The sequence below is a fragment of the Cetorhinus maximus genome, chromosome 22, assembly GCF_964194155.1.
Source record: "Cetorhinus maximus chromosome 22, sCetMax3.hap1.1, whole genome shotgun sequence".
NCBI lineage: Eukaryota > Metazoa > Chordata > Chondrichthyes > Lamniformes > Cetorhinidae > Cetorhinus > Cetorhinus maximus.
In genome coordinates, this window is record NC_135900.1 from 8,042,470 (window position 1) to 8,069,463 (window position 26,994).

The window sequence follows — 26,994 nt, forward strand, 5'->3', positions numbered from 1 at the left end:
AAAAGAAGCAATGGTGACATTAGAGGGAAACCTTTTTTTTTTCTTTGTAACTTGCCAAGTGGTTAGGATCTGGAACGCGGTGGAGGCAGCTTCAATCGTGGGGTTTTCAGGGGGAATTGGACAATCTCCTGAGGAGAGAGGATTTACAGGGTGGCAATGGGGAAGGGGAAGGGGAACAGAACCATGGACTCGATGGGCCCCAATGGAATAACCTCCTCCTGCGCTGCAACCTTTATGATTTCATTTGCTTTGAGGGATGTCCTGAGATGGCGAATGGACCTTTTTTTTTTCATCTTTTCTTTTGTTGAGAACTCCCCTGATCTCCAGGTGGTGAGATCTTTAACATCTGAAAGCCAGCACCTCTGACAATGCAGCACTCCCACCCCCACCCTCAGTGCTGAACACAAGTGTCGGCCTAGATTTTGTGGACCTCCTGAAGACCCTTTGAAATTATCTTGATGACGGGATTCATGGGCGGGCGGGGGGGACAACCGCCTACTACAACCCGGACGGGGATGAGCCGCTGCGCCGGGGGAAGTGGTCGTGGGGAAGGAGTTAAGCGTTGCGCCGGCGGAAGTGGTCGTCGGGAAGGAGTTGAGCGTTGCGCTGGCGTCAGTGGTCGTGGGGAAGGAGTTGAGCGTTGCGCCGGCGGAAGTGGCCGTGGGGAAGGTGTTGAGCGTTGCGCCGGCGGAAGTGTTCATGGGGAAGGAGTTGAGCGTTGCGCCGGCATGGAGGAAGCTTCAGGGAGAAAGAAGCGCGGTAAAAGTGAAGGTAAAGGAGAGGGAGGAGGGAGGAGGGAGGAGGGAATCGGGCTCCAGGGAACGGGGGGGAATTGCTGAAGCCGGACCCGGCGCGGGGGAAGCGAGAACAGAAACAGAAATACCTGGAGAAACTCAGCAGGTCCGGCGGCAGCAGCGGCGGCGGCGGAGAGGAGCACAGGGTCATGAGGACTCGAAACGTCACCTGTGCTCCTCTCCAGCCGCCGCCGCTGCTGCTGCCGGACCTGCTGAGTTTCTCCAGGTGTTTCTGTTTCTGTTTCTGTTTCTGTTTTGGATTCCCAGCATCCGCAGTTTTTTGATTTTTATCTCTGTGGGGGAAGCGAGCCCGGATCTTTTCAGCGCGGATGGGGTAGAGCTGGAGCCAATCCCTTCACAAACACCTGGAGAGGAATAAGAGAGAAACAGACCAGAATCGTAAAGACTGTATCAAATTGTTGTTATAGTTTATTTTATACTCAAGTCGCTTCACAAATCTTTCTGAACACAACATGATAGAACAAGTAATGGAAGGGGTCATCAACTGTTCCGCCAGGGCCACTCAGCTCCTGACCTCGTTACAGCTTTGGTTCAAACATGGACAAAAGACCTGAACTCCCGAGGTGAGGTGAGAGTGACTGCCCTTAACATCAAGGCAGCATTTGACAGAGTGTGGCATCAAGGAGCCTAAGCAAAACTGCAGTCAATGGAATCGGGGAAACTCTCCGCTGGTTGGAGTCATACCTAGCACAAAGGAAGATGTTGGAGGTCAATCAACTCAGCTGCAGGACATCACTGCAGGAGTTCCTCAGGGTAGTGTCTTGGGCCCAACCATCTTCAGCTGCTTCATCAATGACCCTCCTTCCATCGCAAGGTCAGAAGTAGGGATGTTCGCTGATGATTCCACAATGTTCGCAACTCCTCAGATACTGAAGCAGCCCATGTCCAAATGCAGCAAGACCTGGACAATATCCAGGCTTGAGCTGACAAGTGGCAAGTAACATTCATGCCACATAAGTGCCAGGCAATGACCATCTCCAACATGAGAGAATCTAACCATCATCCCTTGATATTCAATGGCATTACCATCACTGAATCCCCCACTATCAACATCCTGGGTGTTACCATTGACCAAGAAACTGAACCGGACTAGCCACATAAATACTGTGGCTACAAGAGCAGGACAGAGGCTAGGAATCCTGCAACGAGTAACTCACCTCCTGACTCCCCAAAGCCTGTCCACCATCTACAAGGCACAAGTAAGGAGTGTGATGGAAATCTCTCCACTTGCCTGGATGAGTGCAGCTCCAACAACACTCAAGAAGCTTGACAACGTCCAGGACAAAGCAGCCTGCTTGATTGGCACCACATCCACAAACATTCACTCCCTCCACCATCGACGCACAGCAGCAGCAATGTGTACCATCTAAAGATGCACTGCAGGAATTCACCAAGGCTCGTTAAACAGCACCTTCCAAACCCACGACTGCTACCATATAGAAGGACAAGGGCAGCAGATACATGGGAACGCCACCACCTGGAAGTTCCCCTCCAAGCCACTCACCATCCTGACTTGGAAATATATCACCGTTCCTTCACTGTCACTGGGTCAAAATCCTGGAACCCCCTCCCTAACAGCATGTGGATGTACCTACACCACAAGGACTGTAGCAGTTCAATAAGGCAGCTCACAACCCCCTTCTGAAGGGCAATTAGGGATGGGCAATAAATGCTGGCCTAGCCAGCAATATCCACATCCATGAGTGAATAAACAAAAACACTGGCTCATTTTAAGAATCATCTCCATCGTTTCTAACAAAAAGCAATTTCCTCTCCAATCTGACCCTCTACATAAGAGCACACTATTTTCAGGTTGTGTGTCTGGCTTTTATAGGATGGCTACAGAAGGAGGCCATTCGGCCCATTATGGCCAGGCCGGCTCTCTGCAGTGGAGCTCAGCTTGTCCCACTCAACTGCCCTTTTCCCTGTAACACTGCAAACCTTTCTCTCTTCATCAGCTTATCCAGTTTCTTTTGAGAGCCACGACTGAATCTGCCTCCACAACACTCTCGGGTATGCATTCCAGATCCTAACCACCAGTTGCATAAAAACATCTTTTCCTCATCTCGCCATTTGTTCCTTTTCCAATTGCCTTAAACCTGTACTGTCTGCTTCTTGATCTTTCCACAGTTTCTCCCTATGTACTCGATTCAGGCCCTTCATGATTTTGAACACCTCTTCTCAACTTTCTCTCAGGAGAACAACCCCAGATTCGCCACTATCTACATAACTGAAGTCCCACATCCTTGGAACCATTATCAAATCTTTTCTGTGCCCTCTCTGAAGCCTCCACATCCTTTCTGAAGTGCAGTGCCCAGAATTAGACTCCAGTTGAAGCTGACCCAGAGTTTTATAAATGTTCAAAATAACTTCACAAAGATCACATCAACTAGCAGTAACAAGCCTTCCCATGATCTTTGCCTGTGAAGAACCTGCCATCATCATGATAACTTCCTTGTTTTTGTACTCTACGCCTCTACAAAGCCCAGGATCCAATGTGCCTTTTTATCTGTCTTAACCTGCCCTGCCATCTTCAACGAGTTGTGCACATATACTCCCAGCTCCTGCACTCCCTTTAGAATTGTACCCTTTATTTTATAATGTCTCTCATTCTTCCTACCAAAAGTTACACCATTTCACACATCGCTGCATTAAATTTAATCTGCTACTTGTCTGCCCATTCCACCAATCTGTCTTTGTCCTTTTGAAGTTTAATGCTATCTTCCATGCAGTTCACAATACGTTCAAGTTTTGTGTCACCCGCAGATTTTGACATTGTGTGCTGCACACCCAAGTCTAGGTTGTTAATAGAGATCAAGAAAAGCAGTGGTCCCAGTACTGACCCCTGGGGAACCCCTTCAGTCTGAAAAAGAACCATTCACCACCACACTTTATCCCCTGTCACTCAGTCCATTTTGTATCCATGCTGCCACTGAACCGTTTATTCCATGGCATTCAGCTTTGCTGCCAAGCCTGTTATGTAGCACTTTATCAGACACCTTTTGGAAGTCCATATATACCACATCAACCGCATTACTCTCTGTACCTCATCAAAAAACTGAGTTAAGCATCATTTGTCTTTAACAATCCTTGCTGGTTTTCCTTAACTAATCGACATTTGTCCAAGTGATTGTTAATGTTGTCCAGGATTATCATTTCTAAAAGCTTTCTCAACCCCTGATGTTAAACTGACTGACCTGTAGTTGCTGGGTTTATCCTACACCCTTTTTTGAACAAAATTGTAACATATGCAATTCTCCAGTCCTCTCACACTGCTCCTGTATTGAAGGAGTGGAAGATTATGGCCAGTGCCTCCTCAGTTTCCTCTCTTACTTCCTTCAGCATCCTCGGACAAATCCCATCTGGTCCTGGTGACTTATCAGCTTTAAGTACAGCCAGCCTTTCTAATATCACTTCTTTATCAATTTTTAGCCCATCCAGTGTCTCAACTACCTTCTGTTTCACCACAACTTTGGCAGCATCTTCTTCCTTGGTAAAGACCGATGCAAGTTTCTCACAGTACCTCAGCCCTCATGCACAGAACTCCTTTGTGATCCCTAATCAGCCCCACACTTCCTCTTCGTATCCTTTTCCTATCTATATGCCAAAGAAAACTTTTGGATTCCTTTTTATGTTGGTTGCCGGTCTCTTCTCATACTCTCCCTCTTCATTTTCCGTCTGAACTTTCTTTATTCAGCCTGATTTGCATTTGTATTATCAACTTGATATTTGTCATATGCAACCCTTCTTCTGCTTCACCTCACTGTCTGTTGTCATCCAGGGAGCTTCTTGCTTTGTTTGTCCTACCTTTCCCCCTTGTGGGAACGCACCTGACTGTACCTGAACTAATTTTACTGGATCAAATCTGTTCTTGCCCCATCTCCTTGGCCTTTTCCACGGCTAATTTAAACCTTTTGATATTATGATCACGGTTCCCTAAAAGTTCCCCGTCTGACACTTGACCCATCTCTTTCCCCCAGAACCAGACCCGACGATGCCTCTTTCCACATTGGGCTGGAAATTTTCTGTCAAGAATATTCTCCTGAATGGACTTCAGAAATTCTTCCCCCTCTCTGTCCTTTACACCATTACTATTCCAACCCAAATTAGGATAATTAAAATCCCCCATTATAATTACGCTACAGTTTCGGCACTTCTCTCATAATTTCTGTTAAAAACTGTAACTCTCCTACATGTTTTCTCCCCTCTATCTTTCCCACTAGTCAGTGGCCTGTAGAATGCACACTGTAGTGTAATGGCACCTCTGTTGTCACTTATCTCTAACCAAATAGATTCTGAACCTGACCCCTCCATGACATCCTCTCTCTCACACTGTAATATTCTCAGTAATGGTTACAGCCATGCCTCCTCCTTTCCTTCATTCCCTGTCTTTCCTGAACACCTTTTCTCCAGGAATAATTATTACCCAGTCCGCCCTTTTTGAGCCAGGTCTCCATTATTGTCACAACATCGTATTCCCAAGTGGCCATTTACCCCTGCAGTTCACCACCCTTATTTACCACACTCCACGCTTTTACGTACATGTACAGTAAACTTAATTTAGGTTTTACTGCATTACCTCTTAGCCTGACCTCCCCTAATAGCTTTCTGTTTCTTATGCTAATGTCATCTGTCTCTCCCAATCCTTTGTGCACTTTGTTTTTCTTTCTAATGCTACATCCTCATTCCTATCCCTCTGTCAAGTTATTTTAAATCTGCCTGAACAGCAGTAATAAACCGCCCCATGAGGAGATTTGGTCCTGGCTCTATTGTGGTGTAACCCGTCCAATCTTTATATGTGGCTTTATAGGTTTGATCTCCCTCAGAACCAATCCCAAGGATCTGAAGCCCTCCCTCCTGCACCATCTATCCTCCTATTTCTATACTCACTAGCACATGGCACAAGGAGTAAGCTGATTATTACCTGAGTTCCAGTTACAAGTCTCTTCCCAGCTCCCTAAAATCTGCCTGCAGCACCTCATCCCTCTTTCTACCAATGTCATTGGTGCCGGTATCAAGCACGACCTCTGGCTGTTCCTCCTCCCCCTTCTCAGAGTGCTCTGCAGGATGTTCCAGGTGCTGTTGTGCGGGTGGGGGGGGATAGGGCAGGAAGGTGGGGGGACAGTTTTAAAAATGCAGACAAATGATTTAAGTGAACACTATCCATTGAGTATTCCTTACCTATTGTAATTAAAGTGTGGTTTGTTTTGAAGCAAAAGTATGTGGCAGCTCCAATTTCTGCTGAATAGCCACTTGTAGCAGAGTATTACCTGTTTTCATTTCCTGTCCTTGCCTATGGTGTAATCTAGAGGCACTTTTGTGCAGTTGGTACATGTTCATGAGATATGGGCTGTTACTGTCAAACTCGCCAAGTAGGAACCTCACACCCACAATTTTATTCCATCATTCTGAGCCTGATTGGGACGCGTGTCCCAGAGCTGAAAGGACAGTGATCATAATATACTACAATTCGCAGTCCTTTTGCATATTTCTTTTCATTGGATTTAAATTATTCTTCATAAATATTGGCCTGTGTTCAGAAAAGTTAGGCAGGTGGCCTGCTTTAAAATGTTCTGTCCTGAACTGAGTGGGCTGTCTGACCTTTTCTCCTGATGGTGAAGTGCTGCCACTCACTTTGTGTCCATCGCAGTGTAGACCCTCATAAAATTTCTTAGGGTAAGATCAGCTGAACATCTGTCTGATACACAATACACTGGGGACTACTCTACTTCATAGATTTAACTTTGCGTGTAAAATGTTAGCAACAAATATTGCTTAAGATTTAACATTTTAAAAACTTTGTGTATTCAAGCAAGTTGTAATACATTTTTAAGTTACAAGAATGTTGAGCTGAATGCCAGTGTGGTTTCTGGGTGTAAACGTGAATGTTTTGTAATTTGCAGCTGCTAATTTGCGGGCTTGTGTTTTCTATAGTCAATGAAGCTGAGCTGCTGACAGTACCAGAAGGATGGAAGGAGGAACCATTCACAAAAGCAGACAACATTTATGGCCTGTTGGAGGAGAGCAGTTTTGCTACTCTCTTCCCCAAATACAGAGAGGCCTACCTGAAAGAATGTTGGCCTTTGGTGCAAAACGCTCTGAAAGAATATGTAAGCCCCTTCACATATTCCTTTTACTCTCCTCCACCTGTGTACATGATGTTACAATTCCTACTGCTGCAACAATCTGCGTTTATATAGCGCCTTTAACATGACAAAACTTCCCAAGACATTTCACGGGAGCAGCTATCAAGCAACATTTCACATCCAGCCACATATTAGGTCAGGTGACCAAAAACTTGGTCAAAGAGGTCGTTTTTAAGGGGCGTCTTCAAGGAGGAGAGGTTTAGAGAGGGAATTGCAGAGCTTGAGGGCTTAGGCAGCTGAGGACATGACTGCCAGTGGGTGGATATAATTACTTATATAGTATCTTAAAGTAGCAAAATGCCCCAAGGCACGACACAGGAGACTGGCAAGAGGAGGCGACTGGCCCCAGTGTCACTGTGCATTTTGTGTGGCAATATATTTGGATCTAAGTTTGTTTTAATCTCGTCTTCACACCATGTAACATTTTGAATTGACGGCATGACACTAGGAAGTTCTGAGGAACAAAGGGACCTGGCGTGTGTGTCCATAGATCTCTGAACGTGGAGGGGCATGTTAGTGGGGTGGTGAAAAAGGCATATGGGACACTTGCCTTTATCAATCAAGGCATAGATTACAATAGTAGGGAGGTCATGTTGGAGTTGTATAGAACCTTGGTGAGGCCACAGCTGGAGTACTGTGTGCAGTTCTGGTCGCCACATTATAGGAAGGATGTGATTGCGCTGGAGGGGGTGCAGAGGAGATTCACCAGGATGTTGTCTGAGATGAAACATTTAAGTTATGAAGAGAGGTTGGATAAGACTTGGGTTGTTTTTGTTGGAGCAGAGAAAACTGAGGGGCGACCTGATCGAGGTGTACAAGATTATGAGAGGCATGGACAGGGTGGATAGGGAACAGTTGTTCCCCTTAGTTGAAGGGTCAGTCACAAGGGGGCATAAGTTCAAGGTGAGGGGCAGGAGGTTTAGGGGGGATGTGAGGAAAAACTTTTTTACCCAGAGGGTGGTGATGGTGTGGAATGCAGTGCCTGGGAAGGTGGTGGAAGCGGGTTGCCTCACATCCTTTAAAAAATACCTGGATGAGCACTTGGCACATCATAACATTCATGGCTAAATGGGATTAGGTAGGTAGGTCAGGTGATTCTCACATGTTGGTGCAGACTTGATGGGCCGAAGGGCCTCTTCTGCACTGTGCACTGTGAGATTCTGTGACAGGTTATACTTGTATTTGAGAATTTTTAATATCCATAGTTCACAAATTATGTCCTACAGATGCTGGAAATCTGAAATAAACCTTGAAAATACTCAATGTTCAGCAGGTCAGGCAGCGTCTGTGGAGAGAGTAACAGAGTTGATGTTAACTCAGTTTCTCTCTCCATGCACGCTGCCTGACCTGAGTATTTCCAGCATTTTTTTGATTTTGATAAAGCTTAATCTGAAGTAAAATATTTATTCCAGTGAGCAAAATGTTTGTATTTGCTTGAATACATGATGATTGTAATTTCTCGTTTATTTAGTATGTTACAGCTACATTAGATTTGATTGAAGGTAGCATGACTGTTTCCACCACAAAGAAGACATTTGATCCGTATACCATCATTAAAGCCAGAGATATGATCAAACTTTTGGCAAGAAGTGTTCCTTTTGAGCAAGTGAGTAGCAAAATTATCATACAGTGCCTTTTACCAAATCATTGCTGACCTAACAGGAATTTCCTGTTGTAAAGGCTGGACGTGTGAGGTAAGGGTGACATTTCAAATGAAGATTCGCGGCGAGGAGCACACACCAGAAATTCAGGTGCATGTTCCCTGTGACTTTCTGTCATTTGTGGAGAGAGGGTCTGAATTCCTGGCGTGATCTCACAGCTTGAGTGCAAACTTGTAAAATGAACCCTGACTCCTCTGCTTAAAGTTGACAGAGAGAAATGTCCTGACCTGGATATTTGGTGTTTTGAATTGTAACTCTTATTGCTTCCTGTTCTAGGCTGTCCGTATTTTTCAGGATGATGTGGCATGTGACATAATTAAGATCGGCTCGTTAGTTAGGAACCGTGAACGGTTTGTGAAAAGAAGATTGAGACTTATTGGGCCAAACGGGTCAACGCTTAAGGTAACCATTAGTGCCAGTTCTTGAATCTTGAGAAAATGTATTCACCTGCTATTCAGCAATAGACCTCTCTTTCTTACAATATCTCCTACACAGTTAGGATGCAGGAAATATCTCCTAACCTCAAAGCATTGATTAAATTTTAAGCAAGCTTTGTAAGTTCCTTGATTACACTGGCTTTGTTTAAAAACATCAAAATATTCTGTTTGCAAACATGTAATGGGGATTATCAGCACAATAATTTAAAATTAGTGTTTGGATAGTAAAGTTGTCTGAAGTCCTCTTTGCAAATGACTATATTAAATGTATATGTGTAAAAAGGGTACATGACTGGCACCTCACCAACTTAAAAGAGAAAGCATCTCCATAATCAAATACAGTTGATGCAAATTAATAGTTTCAATCAAGAAAATATCCTAAAGACCAATTCAGGGAGCAAAGCAGACTGGAGTAACTTGAGACAGTTTGTTCATTTGTGCAAAGATGTTGGTGGTCAAAAGTTTTTAGGCTCTTGAACACTGGGTTTAATGTTTCTTTCAGCTTATGCTTGTGTTTCAGAAGGAGAAAGCTGCATGCTCTACATTTAAAATAAAGTTGCAAATCTTTGCAGTTCTCTACCCAAAAGAGTTGTGGATGCTTAGCCGTTGAGCATATTCAATAGGGAGGTCAATAGTTTCTTGGGTACTAAGGGAATCGAGGAACATAGCAATGATGGGGAGAGGCGGAGTTGATGCAGAAGACGAACCATGATATTGAATGGAAGAGCAAACTGAAGGGGACATATAGCCTACTCATTTTATTCCTTATGCTTGTAAATTGTTTGTATGATTGTGGAAAGACCCTTGAAAGTTTATTTTACAAATACTATAAACTCTTCTGCAGAATAATAAGCTGTGAAATTGGTTTTCATTTGAGTAAAGAAAGATCTTAAAAATGCTAACATTACAAAAAAAGTGATTAAAACAAGGGCAGCTGGAGGATGTAGCTCCAGAGGCCTGTTACACTGATCACAGAATTTTTAACAGCACAGAATCTTAAAGTTTCACTTCCTTCTTTATGAAGGTTTGGAATTGTTTAATTGAATTTTGTGTTAATAGACTGTTGTGGAAATTTGTTTTAAAAATATATTGGTGGATTTCTCTCGCCGTGGCTTACTGCTAGTTTGGGGCTTGAAGATCATTAATGATGTTTAGCTGCTTAACTCGACCTGTCTGCTTAAGGCTTCCTGTCGAAATTCAAACAATTGTAGCTGGATCTAAATTCCTCGGGTAAATTAGAAATTAGCAAATTGCTGCTGATTAAATCTCACGATGAAATAGTTTTTTTTTCAGCGTTCTGCAAAGCACCCTGACCAACATGACATGGTTGAAGGAGGGCAGGACTGGCTGCTCGGTATTCCGGGGTATAGAGTCTTCAGGCGAGATTTGGGGGCGGGGTGGGTGTAAAAGAGGAGGAGGTGTTGCAATATTGATCAAGGAGTCAATTACTGCAATAAGGAGAGATGATATCTTAGAAGGTTCCTCAAATGAGGCCATATGGGTAGAAGTTAAAAGCAAAAAGGGGGCAAGGACATTGCTGGGAGTGTACTATAGACCCACAAACAGCCAGGAAGAGATAGAAGAGCAGATATGTAGGCAAATTTCAGAGAAGTGTAAAATTAATAGGGTAATGATAGGGGATTTCAACTTCCCCAATATTAACTGGGATAGGCAAAGCGTGAAAGGCTTATAGAGGGCAGAATTCTTAAAATGTATCCAGGAGAACTTTTTAAACCAGCACGTAGACAGTCCTACAAGAGAGGGAGCGGTGTTGGACCTAGTTTTAGGGAATGAAGCCAGGCAAGTGGTAGAAGTGTCAGTGGGGGAACATTTCAGTGATAGTGACCATAACTCAGTAAGATTTAAGGTAGTTATGGAAACGGACAAAGATAAACCAGAAATAAAGGTTCTGAATTGGATGAAGGCCGATTTTAATATGATAAGACTGGATCTGGTTAAAGTGGACTGGGAGCAGCTACTTGTAGGAAAATCTACATCAGAGCAGGGGCAGTCATTCAAAAAGGAAGTAGTGAGAGTGCATGACCCAACATGTTCCTGTAAAGGTGAAGGGTGGGACCAACAAGTGCAGAGAACCCTGAATGTCGAGGAATGTACAGGATTGGCAAAGGAAAAAAAGGGAAGCTTATGGTAGATACAGAGGGCTCAGAACAGCAGAAGTCCTAAGGGGTTACTCAAAAAAGAAATTAGGAGAGCGATGAGGGGACATAAAAAAACACTGGCGGGTAAAATGAAGGAAAATTCAAAGGCGTTTTATAAGTATATTAGGGGCAAGAAGACAACCAGGGAAAGAGTAGGGCCCATTAGTGACCAAAGTGGCAATCTGTGAGGAGCCTGAAGACGTAGGTGAGGTTTTAAATGAGTACTTTGCGTCTGTATTCACTATAGAGAAGGACAATGTAGGTATAGAAATCAGGGAGGGGGACTCTGATATACTTGAACAAATTAGCATTGAGAGGGAGGAGGTATTAGTGGTTTTAGCAGGCTTAAAAATGGATAAATCCCCAGGCCCACATGAGATGTATCCCAGGCTGCTGTGGGTGGCAAGGGAGGAGATTGCAGGGGCCCTGACAATTTTCAAATCCTCTCTGGCCACAGCTAACGTGGCACCATTATTCAAGAAGGGTGGTAGGGATAAACCAGGGAACTTTAGGCCAGTGAGTTCAACATCAGTGGTAGGGAAACTTTTGGAAAAAATTCTGAGGGACAGAATTAATCTCCACTTGGAGAGGCAAGGATTAATCAGGGATAGTCAGCATGGCTTTGTCAGGGGAGAGATCATGTCTAACAAATTTGATTGATTTTTTTGGGGAGATGACTATGTGTGTAGATGAGGGTAGTCTACATGGACTTCAGTAAGGCTTTTGACTAGGTCTCGCATAGGAGACTGGTCAAGAAGGTAAGAACTCATGGGATCCAGGGAAATTTGACAAATTGGATCCAAAATTGGCTTAGTGGCGGGAGGCAAAGTGTGATGTTTGTTCAAAGTGTGGAGGTTGTTTTTGTGACAGGAAGCCCATGTCCAGTGGCATATCGCAGGGTTTGGTGCTAGGTCCCTTGCTGTTTGTAGTGTACATTAATGATCTAGACATGAATGTAGGAGGTATGATCAGTTAAGTTCTCATGACATGAAAATTGGTGGTGTAATAAATAACGAGGAGAAAAGCCTTAAACTACAGGATGATATAGACAGGTTGGTCAGATAAGCAGAACAGTGGCAAATGGAATTTAATCCTGAAAAGTGTGAGGTGATGCATTTTGGGAGGACTAACAAGGTAAGGGAGTGCACAATAAATGGTAGGACCCTAGGAAGAACAGAGGATCAGAGGGACCTTGTGTGCATGACCATAGATTCTTGAAGACAGCAGGACAGTTGGATAAGGTGGTTAAGAAGTCATATGGGATTCTTGCCTTTATTAGTCGAGGCATAGAATATAAGAGCAGGGAGGTTATGATGGAGCTGTATAAAACGTTAGTTAGGCCATATCTGGAGTACTGTGTGCAGTTCTGCTACAGGAAGGATGTGATTGCACTGGAGAGGGTGCAGAGGGGATTCACCGGGATGTTGCGTTTCAGCAATGAAGAGAAACTGGATAGGCTGGGGTTGTTTTCCTTTGAGCAGGGAAGGCTGAGGGAGGACCTGATACAGAATTATGAGGGGCATAGATAGGGTAGATAGTAATTTTTCCCCTTAGTGGAGGGGTCAATAACCAGGGGGCATAGATTTAAGGTAAGGGGCAGGAGATTGAGAGGGGATTTGAGAAAAAAAAATTCACCCAGAGGGTGGGGGGTTTCCGGAACTCAGTGCCTGAAAGGATGGTAGAGGCAAGAACCCTCACAACATTTAAGAAGTATTTAGAGGAACACTTGAAATGCCATAGTGTACAAGGCTACAGGCCAAGTGCTGGAAAATGGGATTAGAGTAGATAGGGGCTTGATGACCATTGTGGACACGATGGGCCAAAGGGCCTCTTTCCGTGCTGTAAAACTATGACTCTAAATAACAAGGAAACTAAGTCACCTGAACTTTAACAGTTAAATAATTAATTTAAGAACAGCCTGATATTGACAATTCCACTAGTTCTTTCAGGAAACCAGAACAATTATACCTTACAGCCTTAAAGTGCCAAATAGCTACACTTTAGCAGCAGAAGACATTGTAATACATGATGCAGTGTTCCTACCCTTGCAAAATAATGCCTTCTGAGTTATCAGTAGAGCCATGGGAAAGAGGTGGATGTGTGTGTGCAGCTATTGTCAAATTTCTGTTGTTAATGGATTATTTCTATTGTATCTCCTATCCATAGGCTTTGGAACTGTTGACCAACTGCTATATTATGGTGCAAGGAAATACTGTGTCTGCACTAGGACCGTACTCGGGACTGAAAGAGGTGAATAAATCAGATATGTAATGTTACAGCTGCTCATAGGAATTGCAGGCTTAACAATGTGCTCCGTAATCAGACCACAAACCAGATGCTTTTTGTACAATGAAAAATGCTGTTTATAATTTCCTTGCATTAATCTGCTTTTCCTAGAAAATATTGGGAGCTTTTAATTTTTTTAAGTGCAACCTTATCTGGCATGTTTGTGAATTAGTATTTAGCAATGACAATATTTTGTTATTTTGTTCATTCAAAAAAGAGCTAATGTCTGATTAGAACGATGTCCACTAAAGTCTGTAGTTAATGACATTTCCTAAAACTGTGCTTATCCTTTTCTCAGTCTTAGTTTTCTTCCACTGCTCATCACAGGTGAAGATTGGAGATAGCACTGTTGCAGAACAAAGGTTGATCTTTCTTTAGCAGAAGAAAAGCCAGTGCCTTGCTGTAATTCATGTCACAGCCTGAAAGCTGTGGATTTGCCATTGGTTTTATTGCTTGTGTGGAAGTGTAGTCTGTTGGAACAGTGTGTTAGATCTGAGTCCACTAGTGACTGCTGTGTCTGATTTAATAACTCCTGAGGCAGGTTTACAATCTCAATTAAAGACCATGTGTGACTTGCTTTCCTTCATTTGCTTGCTTGCTCTTCTAATACATGGCCTCTTATTTGTATGATGCACACTTGGTTGTCCTTCGTTTTGATTGCTTTTAGCTTACCTTGTGCACACTCCTCCGTTACTACTTAAATCCGCTTTGGGCATGTACACATGCTGTCCTGTCCTTCACTTCTATTGCATTGGGAGCATTCACTGCTGTTATGACTTTATTGTGCCGTGAGGAATCTGAGAGGTTGCTGGTTGATGATATTCCATATTATCTGCTCTCAAAGTAGGAATTTATTGAGCCAACACTTACCTTCTGCTCCCAGCAACTTTGTTCCCTTTTCTTTCCTGGTCCTACTCTGTGCAGTTAGAATCTGCCTCGGGAATCTGAATCAGGAATTCCAGATTGGTCATTATAATTTTTTTCCTCTGTTTCTCACTTGAAAAGGTCCTCTTCATGCCATGAAGGATTTGCTCTCCACAGCCTTTTTTGAACATTTATTGTAGGTGCAACAGTCTAATGGTGATGGGACTGGATAAGCAACTCAAGAAGTTGAGAGTTCAAATTCTATTATGGTTAGCTGCGAAAATGAATTCAATAAATCTGCTAATCAGTGGATTGACATCAGGGATGCAATGACTGTAGAAACCCAACTGCTTCACTCATGCTGTTTCAGGAAATGACCCTCCCCAGTCTGGCCCACGTTACTCTAGTTCACACTACACAGTCAACTCTCAACTCCTTGTGAAATGGCCTGCAAATCACTCAGTTAGAAGCACTCTCTGTGAATCACTGTTACATCCTGTTCAGGTGGAAAAAAGGCCTACCATCTTCTCAGGGCACTGGGGATGGACAATAAATGTGGCCTTGCCAATGTCACCCTTCTGAGAACAAATAAAAGTAATTCAGTCGTTTACCACTTATACTAGATTTACATGCGCATTAATATTTAATTGTATTTTAACTTTTCTAGGTCAGGAAAGTAGTAATTGATACCTTGAAGAACATCCATCCAATCTACAATATCAAGGTATTGTTAAAAAGAAAAATGTAATATTTCAAATGGTGGATATACAGTATGTTCATCAACATCTGTAATGTTAAATCCTGTGTATTCTCAGTGCTATCACCAACACTTCCAATGCTAAAATTTGAACATCCTCTTATAAATTTGAAAATACCTTCTCGGATCTCTTCAGAATTGAGGTAGTTCCAATGGAGAAGGAGACTCTTCAGCCCATTAGTTAATGCCAGCTCTTCCATCAGAACTATCTCCATGCATTTTTTAATATCTCTCTTCAAGCGTTTGTCCAGTTCCCTCTTAAATGACATGTAACACCTCACTGTGAGAGCATTTTTAACACCCTGTTATGCTACTGGCACTAATCCTGAGTTATATGTTCTCATTACCAATTTACCAACCAGTGGAAATAATATTTCAACTGTTTTCCCCACTTAAACCTTAATATTTTTGAAATTTCTATTCTGCTTCAGTAAGTGCAGTCCTAGTTTTCAGCTTTCCTAAGTATATCCTACTTATTGTGTTTATATTTTATCTAAAACTACACATAGGACTCCAGCTTTGCCCCAGCAAAATGTGATTTGACATTGCCTTGTGTTTTTTTTAAAATCATTGTCCCTATGTATAAAGTCCAGAATCTTGTTTTTGTTTTTAATGAACGTTTTCATTTTCGGGGGCCCTTGAACGCCATTTTCATTCACTTTGTTGAGAATGTTTCCATTGAAGGTTTATATCCATTTTCTTCCTTTCCCAAGAAGATATTCATTCACATTGAGCTCTATTTGGTTCATATCTGAAGTTGTTGCCCTGTATTCTCCCTCACAGTTTGCCATGTTCTTTCATTTGGTATTGCCAACACACTTTTATATCTCATCATCGTTTCTTAAGTCCAACAAAGCAGTAGTGTCCAGAGCACAACTGCTCTGGACGAAATCTAGTGGTATTAAATTATGAGTTTTTTTGATTGCAATGGAGCCTAAACTGGGGAAGGCTTGTTTTAACTAGGATAAAAACAGAAAATGCTGAAAATACTCAGAAAGTCTCTCAGCATTTGAGGAGAGAGAAATAGAGTTAGCATTTCAAGTTGATGCCCTTTCATCAATTCTGAAGAAAGATCTTTAAGCTGCAACGTTAACTCTGTTTCTCACTTAACTGCTGGGTACTTTTTAGCATTTTCTGTTTTTATTTCAGATTTCCAGCCTTCATAATATTTTGCTTTTGCTCTTTTTTAAATAGAGATGTCTTTTCTATAGATTTGTTTCTTCTACTATTAAGCGTTTCTGAGACTTTAAGGGTCGCACTATCGTGTTTAATCTGCATGATGCTCAGGTGGGAAAAATCTGTTCTTTTTAAAAGACTTTGATGATTAAACGAGAATTAGCAAAAGATGCAGAGCTTAGAACACAGAATTGGGAGCGGTTTCTGCCTAAGTTCAAGCACAAGAACCTAAACAAACGCAAAGAACCAAAGAAGAAGAGGGTAAAGAAAGAGTACACACCTTTCCCACCACCACAACCAGAAAGCAAGGTGGGTGCTGTTTGCTCCTAGTTTAATTTTTTTTCAATCTTAAAAACAAGACAGGCACAATGGGCTGAATACCTTCCAATGCTGTGTAATGCTATCATCCACTGACAGGTACTTTGCGGGTATATTCTCGGGGATCCTTGTCCTTCTGATGCCCAAAATTTTCCGAAATGTATTTCCAACGACTGAGGTTGTCCCTGCCACCAGCAAGTACACTAAAACCTAACTCCACAGAGTAACCTGTTAATGTACTATTGGATGTGGTGCTAGAGTTAATCACCAGAATCTACAATTGCTGTCTGAATATGTCTACTGAAAATTAAAAGCGCACATGTTGGGTTAAGAAGTGAATTGGCCTTCGCCATGGTTCTAAAGCCTGCCTGTCCCACATTAAATGGATGTTTGAATGAGGTACATTGAGGCTGTAGCTACCTGTACAATGCACCCATTGTAAGGAGCCTAACAGTTGGTCTGGTAAGTTTAAAATTCTTAAGGATTGGAACAGATAGAAACAGACAATCCAGTGATTGAAGGGGTAGGGCAATGGGACATGGCTATAAAATTAAATCCATGAGAATTACAACAGAACAAGATTTTTTTAAATATGGATTCAGTCACCTTTGAACCAAGAATAAATTGGCAAGCTATAGAACTTGATCCCTCAAAGTGTTGGTATGAATCCTGGAATCCTATGCAATGAAAACAAAATTTGACCTATTTGATCATTAGACCACTTAAAACAAAATCTGTGAGAATATGAAATGCACTACCAGAATTAGGGATTGACGCAGGGACCACGATAACATTTAGGTGGTTGAAGGAGTGGGGAATGGGTTTCCAGAATTCTTACCAGAACTTTGGTGAATCACATTCTACAACTCTAGTATTTTATGATTACTCAGTTTTTCTAAATTTCTCCCAATGTTGGGGGAATATTCTAGATTCACTTCTCTGTGAAATTCAGAAATTGGTGGATTTACCAATGAAGAAAGAAAATAATCAGTAGTTTGTGCAATTAGTGTTAGGTGTGATTATTCAGGCCTGCTGCCTTGAGACAGGTGAAAAAAGTCTTTTACATACAAGATTCTTTGCTAAAGAAATGGTTACATGGCACACAGTATTGAACCTGGCTTTAAATATTCTCACATTTCAATGCTGTAGCATGATTTTTATTGTGATTTTAAACATGTTTGAATAGAATTTAAGTACCTTTTTGAATATACCTGTGTTCAGCATAACTGAAACACACTTCCACTTCAAAACTTCTCACCCCCGTGTTGCCTTGATGGTCTCCCCACCACTACCTCGCCGCGCACCCCCCCTGCCTATCCATGTAAGCATATCCCAACTCTATATACCCCTGCCCCAACCCCCGCAACTGTCCAATCATTTGTGATCTCTTGAGCTTCTTCCCCATTGACAGCAGCGCTTTCAGCTTCCAGGGGATGCGGTTCAGAATACCTCTATCCCTCTCTGGTCCTTTGAGATCCTTCGTGTAAAGCTACCTCAGTGACCATGCTTTTGGTAGACTCACCTTATGTTTTCTCCTTTGACTCTGTGTTCGTTTTTCTGATTGTGCCTCTTGTGAAATGTTTCACTATGTTAAAGATATTTATGTAAATGCAACTTGCTGTAGCTTTGTGGACAAGTTCATTTAAAATTGATGTTTAATGGATCATTTATTTTAAAACCTATTAATGTACTAAGGGAAAAACAATATGTTCCCCTGGTTTGCTGAGTATGGCTGTGCTGCAGGGATTGTTCTTAATTGTTTGTCAAATTTATTGTCTAGGTGGATCAGGAACTGGCCACTGGTGAATACTTCCTCAGAGAGAAAGACAGGAAGAAAAAGAAATTACATGAAACAAAGGTGGGCCTTGAATGCTTAATTTTTACAGATGGAAAAAGTGAAAGCCTATAAAATCTGTGTTGGATGTCAGCTTTGGCTCAGTTAGTAGCATTCTTGCCAGAGTCAGGTTGTGGATTCAAGTCCCACTCCAGAGATTTTAGCACAAAATTCAAGTGCAGTACTGAGGGAGTTGTTGCACTGTTAGAAGTGCTATCTTTCAGATGAAAGTCCTCTCAGGTGGACTTAAAAGATCCCTTGACACAATTTCAAAAGAACATGGGAGATCTCGTCAGTGTCCTGGCTGATATTTATCCCTCAGTCAACATCACAAAAACAGTTTGCAGTATTCAAATTGGCTGCCACATATCCTGCAATATTGCTTACACTTCATAAAGCACTTCATTGTCTGTAAACTACTTTGAGACATCTGGTGGTCATGAAAGGGGCTATATAAATACAAATCTTATTTTTATTAGTTTTTATTGACTACTTATCTCAGTTTAGTAACCAAAGAGTGTTGCAAAGCTTTTACACCAGATGATTCTTTACAAATGCAACAAAAACAAAAATTGCTGGAAAAACTCAGCAAGTCTGACAGCATCTGTGGAGAGGAAGACAGAGTTAACGTTTCGCATCTGAATGACTCTTCATCAGAATAGTCATTCGGACTCGAAACGTTAACTCTGTTTTCCTTTCCACAGATGCTGTCAGACCTGCTGAGTTTTTTCAGCAATTTTTGTTTTTGTTTCAGATTTCCAGCATCCACAGTATTTTGCTTTTATCTTTATGAGTGCGTACTGTTTTCTTTACATATCCCTAGGTAAAAGAAACAGAGGCAGCAGCTAGGCGGAAGGAAGAAAGAAATAAAGCGTTTATTCCTCCTAAAGAAAAACCTGTGGTTAAAGTGAAAAAAGGTAACGGATTTCCATATTTGTTTCCTACAATCACAGAAGTTAACAAAATCCTGCTGCTCCCATTTAATATAACAATCCACTTTTGACTCATTAAGGGAGAATCTTGATTTCATTGTATTGAAGCTTGATTGGAATGTAGTCTTTTTCCAATGTAGTTCACATTTGTTCTGTGAGCGATGCCTAGGTGAGGACAGAAATCTGCAAATGAATATAGCTCTTATTCAACCTGTGAATGGTTCCACTCTCTGGAATTTCTTCTCAAATGCACTCCACCTCTTCACTTCCTCTTTGAGTTTTTCTCACCTTTCCTAATCTCTTTCGATTAGCACTCCATTTTCTTAATTCTTCTGTGGGATGTTTTTGTAATCATAAAAGGACAATATAAATGAATGTTGTTCTTGTGTGTGTGTCAATGTGTTTCGTTAAATTAGTAAAATGTATCAGTCTGTTATACCAAATGGTATATTCTGGTCTTCTATGTAATCCTTTGCTGTTAAAAACATTGGGATGGAGTAGCTAAATACATATAGTAATAGGTACCATGAATAAAACTCAGAGGTTTGCTGGTTTGCTTTAGAAAGGAACTTGGCAAATAGTTTTTGTTGAAATTTCTCAAGTTACTTCTTTCTGTCTTAGCCAAGCCCCAGTAGTTCAAAGCGGCCACCAGACCTTCGGGCACTGGCAGTAAAATGTTGCCTTGCCAGCTTGGCCACAACTTGAGAACAAATAAATAAGAGTTAGCCATCACCCTTAGGAAAGATAGTACGTGGGATTGCTGTGTCCACTGTGAGGGAGCGTGTAAATGAGCCTAATGGCCTTCCCTTTGTTGGTTCTTTACTACCATATGACAATTTGGACCATTTTTCAATTTGAGGTAGAATATAACACAAGCAAGTTAAGAATCGAATCTGTGGCTGAACATTGTTACATCACAATTTAACGTGTTTTGAAGATTTTTTTGGTGGCATATGGAAAAAATAATTAGGATTTTAGTAGTCACATGCATGATATAAGCTGTGACGCACAGAAGTCTTGATGGAGAGGCAAGGTTTGATCAGGGATAGTCAGCATAGCTTTGACAAAGGGAGGTCATGCCTAACAAATTTGATTGAATTTTTTGAGGTGGTGACCAGGTGTGTAGATGAGGATAGCACAGTTGATGTAGTTTATATGGATTTCAGCAAAGCCTTTGACAAGGTCCCACATGGGAGACTTATAAAGAAGGCAAATGCACATGGGATACAGGGTAATTTGATGAGGTGGATTCAAATTGGCTTAATTGTAGGAGACAGAGGGTGATGACAGAAGGATGCTTTAGTGACTGGAAGCCAGTGGCATACCACAGGGATCTGTGCTGGGTCCCCTATTATTCGTCATTTATATAAACGACATAGATGACTATGTGGGGGGGTGGATTAGTAAGTTTGCAGATGACACAAAGATTGGCCGGGTGGTTAAGTGAGGCTGAGTGTCTTGGGCTACAGGAAGATATGGGCGGGATGGTCAAATGGGCAGATAAGTGGCAGATGGAATTCAACCCTGAAAAGTGTGAGGTGATACACTTTGGAAGGAGTAATTTAACAAGGAAGTATTCAATGAACGACAGGACACTAGGAAGTTCTGAGGAACAAAGGGACCTTGGCGTGTGTGTCCATAGATCTCTGAAGGCGGAGGGGCATGTTAGTGGGGTGGTGAAAAAGGCATATGGGACACTTGCCTTTATCAATCAAGGCATAGATTACAAAAGTAGGGAGGTCATGTTGGAGTTGTATAGAACCTTGGTGAGGCCAAGCTGGAGTCCTGTGTGCAGTTCTGGTCATCACATTATAGGAAGGATGTGATTGCACTGGAGGGGGTGCAGAGGAGATTCACCAGGATGTTGCCTGGGATGAAACATTTAAGTTATGAAGAGAGGTTGGATAGACTTGTTGTTTTCGTTAGAGCAGAGAAGACTGAGGGGTGACCTGATCGAGGTACAAGATTATGAGGGGCATGGACAGGGTGGATAGGGAGCAGCTGTTCCCCTTAGTTGAAGGGTCAGTCACGAGGGGACATAAGTTCAAGGTGAGGGGCAGGAAGTTTAGGGGGGATGTGAGGAAAAACCTTTTTACCCAGAGGGTGGTGACAGTCTGGAATGCGCTGCCTGAGAGGGTGGTGGAGGCGGGTTGCCTCACATCCTTTAAAAAGTACCTGGATGAGCACTTGGCACGTCATAACATTCAAGGCTATGAGCCAAGTGCTGGTAAATGGGATTAGGTAGATAGGTAGGTCAGGTGTTTCTCACGTGTCGGTGCAGACTCAATGGGCCAAAGGGCCTCTTCTGCACTGTGATTCTGTGATTTTGAAATACTGTCTTGTTTTGACCAGTGTTTTAATTTGGTCAGTAAAGTTTACACTAGACAAAATTTCCCATCCTTTGCTTAAAAAAAATTCTGTTTCCTTTTAGCTGTAGAAACAAAAATTAACGTTCAAGCTCTTAAAGAGAAAGTGAAAACGGCCAAGAAAAAGAAGCTGGGAGCCCCAGCAGCAGAGGAAATTGCTCAGAAAATAGCTCAAAAGGAGAAGAAAAAGAAGAAATAAATTGACTTATTCTCCAGCTCTTCCGCCATGCTTTTGACAAGCATGGTTAGGCTATTGGAATTATCCAATTTGCAATGCCTAAAAACAAAGTTATTCTCGTTGAGGCTGTTGGTTTATTTTTCACAACATTAAATTCCTCATTTCTCTGGTCTGCTAATGCCAAGGGAGGCAACAGAGCAAAGCCATTGATAGTTAAGGAAGGAGCTGGCTCTTGTGGACTTAGACCAGTACCGTTCATAATTTCTCGGCCATTTCCTAGTTCCATAGGGCTCTTATCAATAGGAGCAAGGCCTGTTAGGAGTTGCTCTTAACTGAGCTCCAAGTGCTTCTCTGTCTACTCGATGGAATTCTGAACTGGTTCATGAAAAGGGACACCATGCTCTTTTTTTAATCAGACTTGATGACAATGTAGTTGAAAAAGATCCACTTCAAACATTGCACAACACTAGCAGCTTTCAACTAATAGTTGCAATGAGTAAAATCTTCTGCAAGTACACTCAAGTTTTTTGGACTGTGTCACTTGCCTTTAAACCTTAACGATTGGGTACACTGCTATCAGAAACTTGCATATGAATTGTCTGAAATGCACTGTGTTGTGAAATTGCCCAAATTCCAACCTTAGAAAATTTGTGTTCCATACTTTTCATCTCATTTATTTCCACAGAAATGGGATACAATCTAATGTCAATCTGTCAAGATGAAAACATCTTTCTCCTTAATTCATTGGCATTAGAAACAAAACCTTTTATAGATTTCAAGACTGTGAAAAGTGTGTTTCAGGGTTGAACTGTTCAGTTTGTGTTATTTACAGAACCATGTAGAGTAATGCTCTGAGATATTTCTATTATGCTATTTCATACACAGGCCTGTGTTGTATAATATCTAAAATTATATCTTTGATTTATTTTGTGTCTGTTTGTTAAATGTGTTTATAAAGTGCAAGTAATGTCATGGAGTTTTAGGGTACATAGTTTGCAATTGCTTATAACTTCCTCCCCTTGGTTATGCCAGTAGAGTGAATTTGCTACGCAAGAGAAAGGAAGCTCAAGATTGCATTATCCTACCGAACACTAAAACATGGGTTCAAGCATTGCGGGGAAGAGCTCAAAAGGTTGTTCTTAAACATCAGACGTCTGAGCAAATATGGGAGAAGCTAGGGGTCTTGGGTTTGATGGAGCTATCTTATTTTTAAACAAACAAATGATTTTATAGGGCTACATTTTATGGTTAAGCATATGGGAAAAAATTAAACTGCATGAATAATACAATGGGACACCGATTCAAACTAATGAAAGGTAATCTTAAAACTAACAATGAAATTTCCAGGGCTCCCAGATAAGAGTAGAGGATGTGAAAATCTTGTAATCTTTTAAGAGCTGAATGCAAGCTGCAATATAGCTACTTTGGGCTGTTTCGTTATCAGTTATGATTCCATGTTAATACATATAACTATTAAATTAATAATTGTGAGTATTGAAGAAAAATAGACATGCTGTCGAAGCTTTTCGTCTTGCACTCATCAGGACAGACACAAGAATGCCAAATTTCAGGGGAGCAACAATTTATACTGCATAAGAAAATGGTGCTGATTGGTTGGCAAGTCGACTGGTCGAGGCATTGCCATGGAGAAAGCACCAGAGAACTATTGCCCTCCACGCTTTTAATTCAAAAAGCTGCAATGCCTGGACATGTTCCATTTGGCTGCAGATGAAAAGTCCCTGTGTATGAATACATGTAGCTTCTAGCAAGTGTATTGTGAGCCAGAATGATAATCTTAAATTGGTTTTTAGTGTAATTCTTGGCATGCAAATTAATATTTGCATTGACTGGGTAAATATTGCTGCCTGACCTTTGCCACAGAACAGGGCTAAGAAATTGACCTCCATGCACAATTAGGTAAGCCTTCCTTCCATTTGGAAATCACTTTTGAGGACGCTATTCATGCCCAGCATTGGTGGTCAAGGTGTAACACGGTCTGCAAGGTTGGCCTTTGGAATAGCACCAAACCTTCATGCTCAAGCAAGTTCCTGTAGAATCTGTCAGAGTAGAAAATTGATGATCAGGCAATGGGATGGGGAGCACATTTTCAAGCACTTCTGCTTAATGTTTTCCTTCCGTCATTTGGAATTTAAAGCAGAGTTAAATTAAAATTATGTCTAGAAATGTTTGGTTAAGTTCCAAATGAAGTTTTGTGAGATTGTGATTCCAGGAATTAACGGCCACTAGCAGCTGGCTTGAAAACTAATAAGACCATCATAAACAGATAACTGGAAACAGCTGTAGTGTAGGGAAGTGACTAGTGGAGTTCTGTAAAAGTCTAAAACAAAAGTGAAATGCTGCAACTGCTGGAAATCTGAAATAAGAATAGAAAATGCTGGAAGCACTCAGCAGGTCAGGCAGCATCCGAAGAGAGAGAAAGTGTTTCAAGTCAATGACCTTTCAGGAAACTGAAGACAGAGACAAATAGCTTTATGCAAATACAGAGGGAAGAAATTAACCGATGGGAAAGGTCTGTGATAAGGGAAACAGGAGTGGGATGATGGTGTGAGCCAAAGGAAGTGATAATGAGACAAGTATAGAAACAAAAAGCTAGAGATCCAGTGAAAGAAATATTTTAAGAGAATTAGGATAGATGTTTGGGGGTGATTGAAGGTCAGAGCCTTTACCAATTTTCTGTGTTAAGACTTTGAGAAAATGACCTCTTCGCCAACACAAAAGAATTTTATTAACAACTGGTATATAAAGCTACATTTTACAATGACGTACGCTCCTGAATCACAGAAGAGAAAATTAATTCTGGAAAATGTCCTGACTTAAATCTTGTCTGCAGACTCCAAAAGCAGAACATTTTGTTTTCATAAATAAATAAGTTTGTTTGTAATAAAATACAAGGCTGTATAAAATAACCTAAAACACAATACATTTCAAACATAAGTTACTTTAGATGGTGCAGTAGAATGTACAGACACAGGTTAATTTTAATATTTGGTGTAAAATGGGCAATTTTGGATTGGGTGCTGGTTATGCAACTCTCCCATTTCCAGTGACTGCACTTCTTCCAGTTTTCGAGACAGATGTATAAAGGGTGACTGAACCAATATCTCCTGTTTTACACCAGCAAATTTAAAATTGCCCCCAGTATTTCAGAATTGAGTCCCAAAATATTAGTACCCATCGTAAAATGGAATTTTAGTATAGGGGTCATTGCAAGGAAATAGTTTAACTAAATATTTTACTGATCAAAACTTTGGAACCTGCATTAATCCATGGATGCGGAATTCCCCTGACTTGATTGGTCCATATTAACCATATAGTGTCTTTGGACAGAAACAGTGAGGCTTTTTGTTAGTGTGGAGTATCGCAAGATGCAAAAAGCCTGGGATTCAAACAGGGGTTACAATTCTGACCTGGATTCCAGTTCCAGAAAGCTTTGCAAAAGTAGAGGAGTTTGCAATTTCTGCCAATATATATTACATGTGCAGTGAGGACTAATCAGGGCTATCTATTCTTTTTCCACCAAAACCTAATACTAGAGCTAGTTCTTTGACACAACAACCACAAGTGCTCCATTAGTTTATTTCAATTGAAGGCTTCTGTGGGGAAGTTATGTGGGTGTTTATTTTGAAACAATGGATGTGCTGAGCAAGCAACAGGTAAAGAGATTCTCTTGCAATGTGCCAATGCACATTATGTTAGTGTTCAGACCACCCTCCCCTTAATCGACTGATTGGGGGGAGGGAGGGAGGAATGTATTTTTTTAAAATGGTTACAGAAACTATCCCAAACTTAAGAAACCAACAAGAGATTTTTCATTCCTCATTCAGACTGCCAGCATGGTGTTTAATGTTATATCTTAATTGTACAAAATAGTATTTCTTTTACCTTGTTTATGGATTGAGTTGTATCCTTCAGGGTTGGCAATTCCAGTTTACAAAGGGATGGACAAATATTGTTCAAACAAAAAATATGGTTGTCACAAATCTGCCCTTGTTTAAACAGGATCTACTATGGATTGATTTGGTTTTAATATTGCAGATTCAGAAAATCAGACAAGAACAGAAAATGCTATACTCAGCATCCTTGAAATGTCATCTTTTTTCTTTCCTTTACTGTTCTGGGTAACTTGCTGAATTTTTCCAGCATTTTCTGCTTTTTAACCTGTCAACTGAGATCCTCTTGTCATAGTAAAATGGAACTCAAGGATGGTGAGAAACACAGCACACCTAGCATCATGAGTGATCTAATGCATGCTGTGCCAGCTTGTACTGCATTTACTTTAAAAAAAACAAATCACATTATTAGTTCAGTCTGTGTCAGACTGAGCGAGAACCCTGAGGAATCCTTTAAACTGTCAACTGGAAAGGGAGCCCTGATAAGCTATGCTTATTTGACACTCAAGTTTGTCTGGTCCACCAGTAGTTACATCGGTGGGAACTTGGCACTCGCAGAACTAGCAATGAAGAAAATACACCACAAAGTATAATCCAAAAGGTATGCAAAGTTTCTTCCAAATGTTCCCTGTAATACAGTGGTGTCAATTCAACATCACGAGACGATAGAAACTCTAAAAATCAAATCAGCATTCCTTGAATTATAACGTGGGATACAGTAATAATTAACAAATTTTATTCACCATATAAAAAGATTATTTGCTTTTGGACAGGAATTCTGATTTAGAAAGCTAAATTCTTCGTATTCAATTAAAGAGTTTTCTTGACTGCCCCTGGTAACTCAAATAGTTGAACAGATAAAGGTCAACAATTTTATTTGAACCGTTTGACTTTGCCTATCATTCAAATATACTTGTTTTAGTTGTGTTCGTTTTGTCAGTACTCAACTAGGCCACTAGCTGGAGTGCTCTACAAAAGCAAGGAATTCCAGTTTAGAAGTTGATCAGGAAAATGTGCGGAGACCATTGAGATTCCAATGAAAGCCTGCTGGACAGAAAACAGCACTGATGGTCTGAAACCCAGAACTTTGCACCCTCTCAGCCTGAAACAGCATTAAACAAAAATCCTGAAATATGCACTGTACATTTGTGTAA

The 26,994-nt window shown here is 41.3% G+C and overlaps 1 protein-coding gene across 2 annotated transcripts; it reads left to right on the top strand.

Annotated features, from left to right (window-relative positions):
• The first annotated feature begins 616 nt into the window (after positions 1-616).
• Positions 617-22,853, top strand: krr1 (KRR1 small subunit processome component homolog). Of its 2 annotated transcripts, XM_078567719.1 has the most exons (10): positions 617-771; positions 6,750-6,925; positions 8,433-8,567; positions 8,899-9,024; positions 13,385-13,468; positions 15,036-15,092; positions 16,440-16,610; positions 18,400-18,477; positions 19,277-19,370; positions 21,817-22,853. In XM_078567719.1, exons 1-10 carry the CDS (start codon positions 729-731, stop codon positions 21,948-21,950), a joined length of 1,098 nt encoding a protein of 365 aa, XP_078423845.1. In that variant the 5' UTR covers positions 617-728; the 3' UTR covers positions 21,951-22,853. The 2 variants fall into 2 exon arrangements, with proteins under 2 accessions (XP_078423845.1, XP_078423846.1); XM_078567720.1 differs by lacking the exon at positions 16,440-16,610.
• Positions 22,854-26,994: the final 4,141 nt, after the last annotated feature.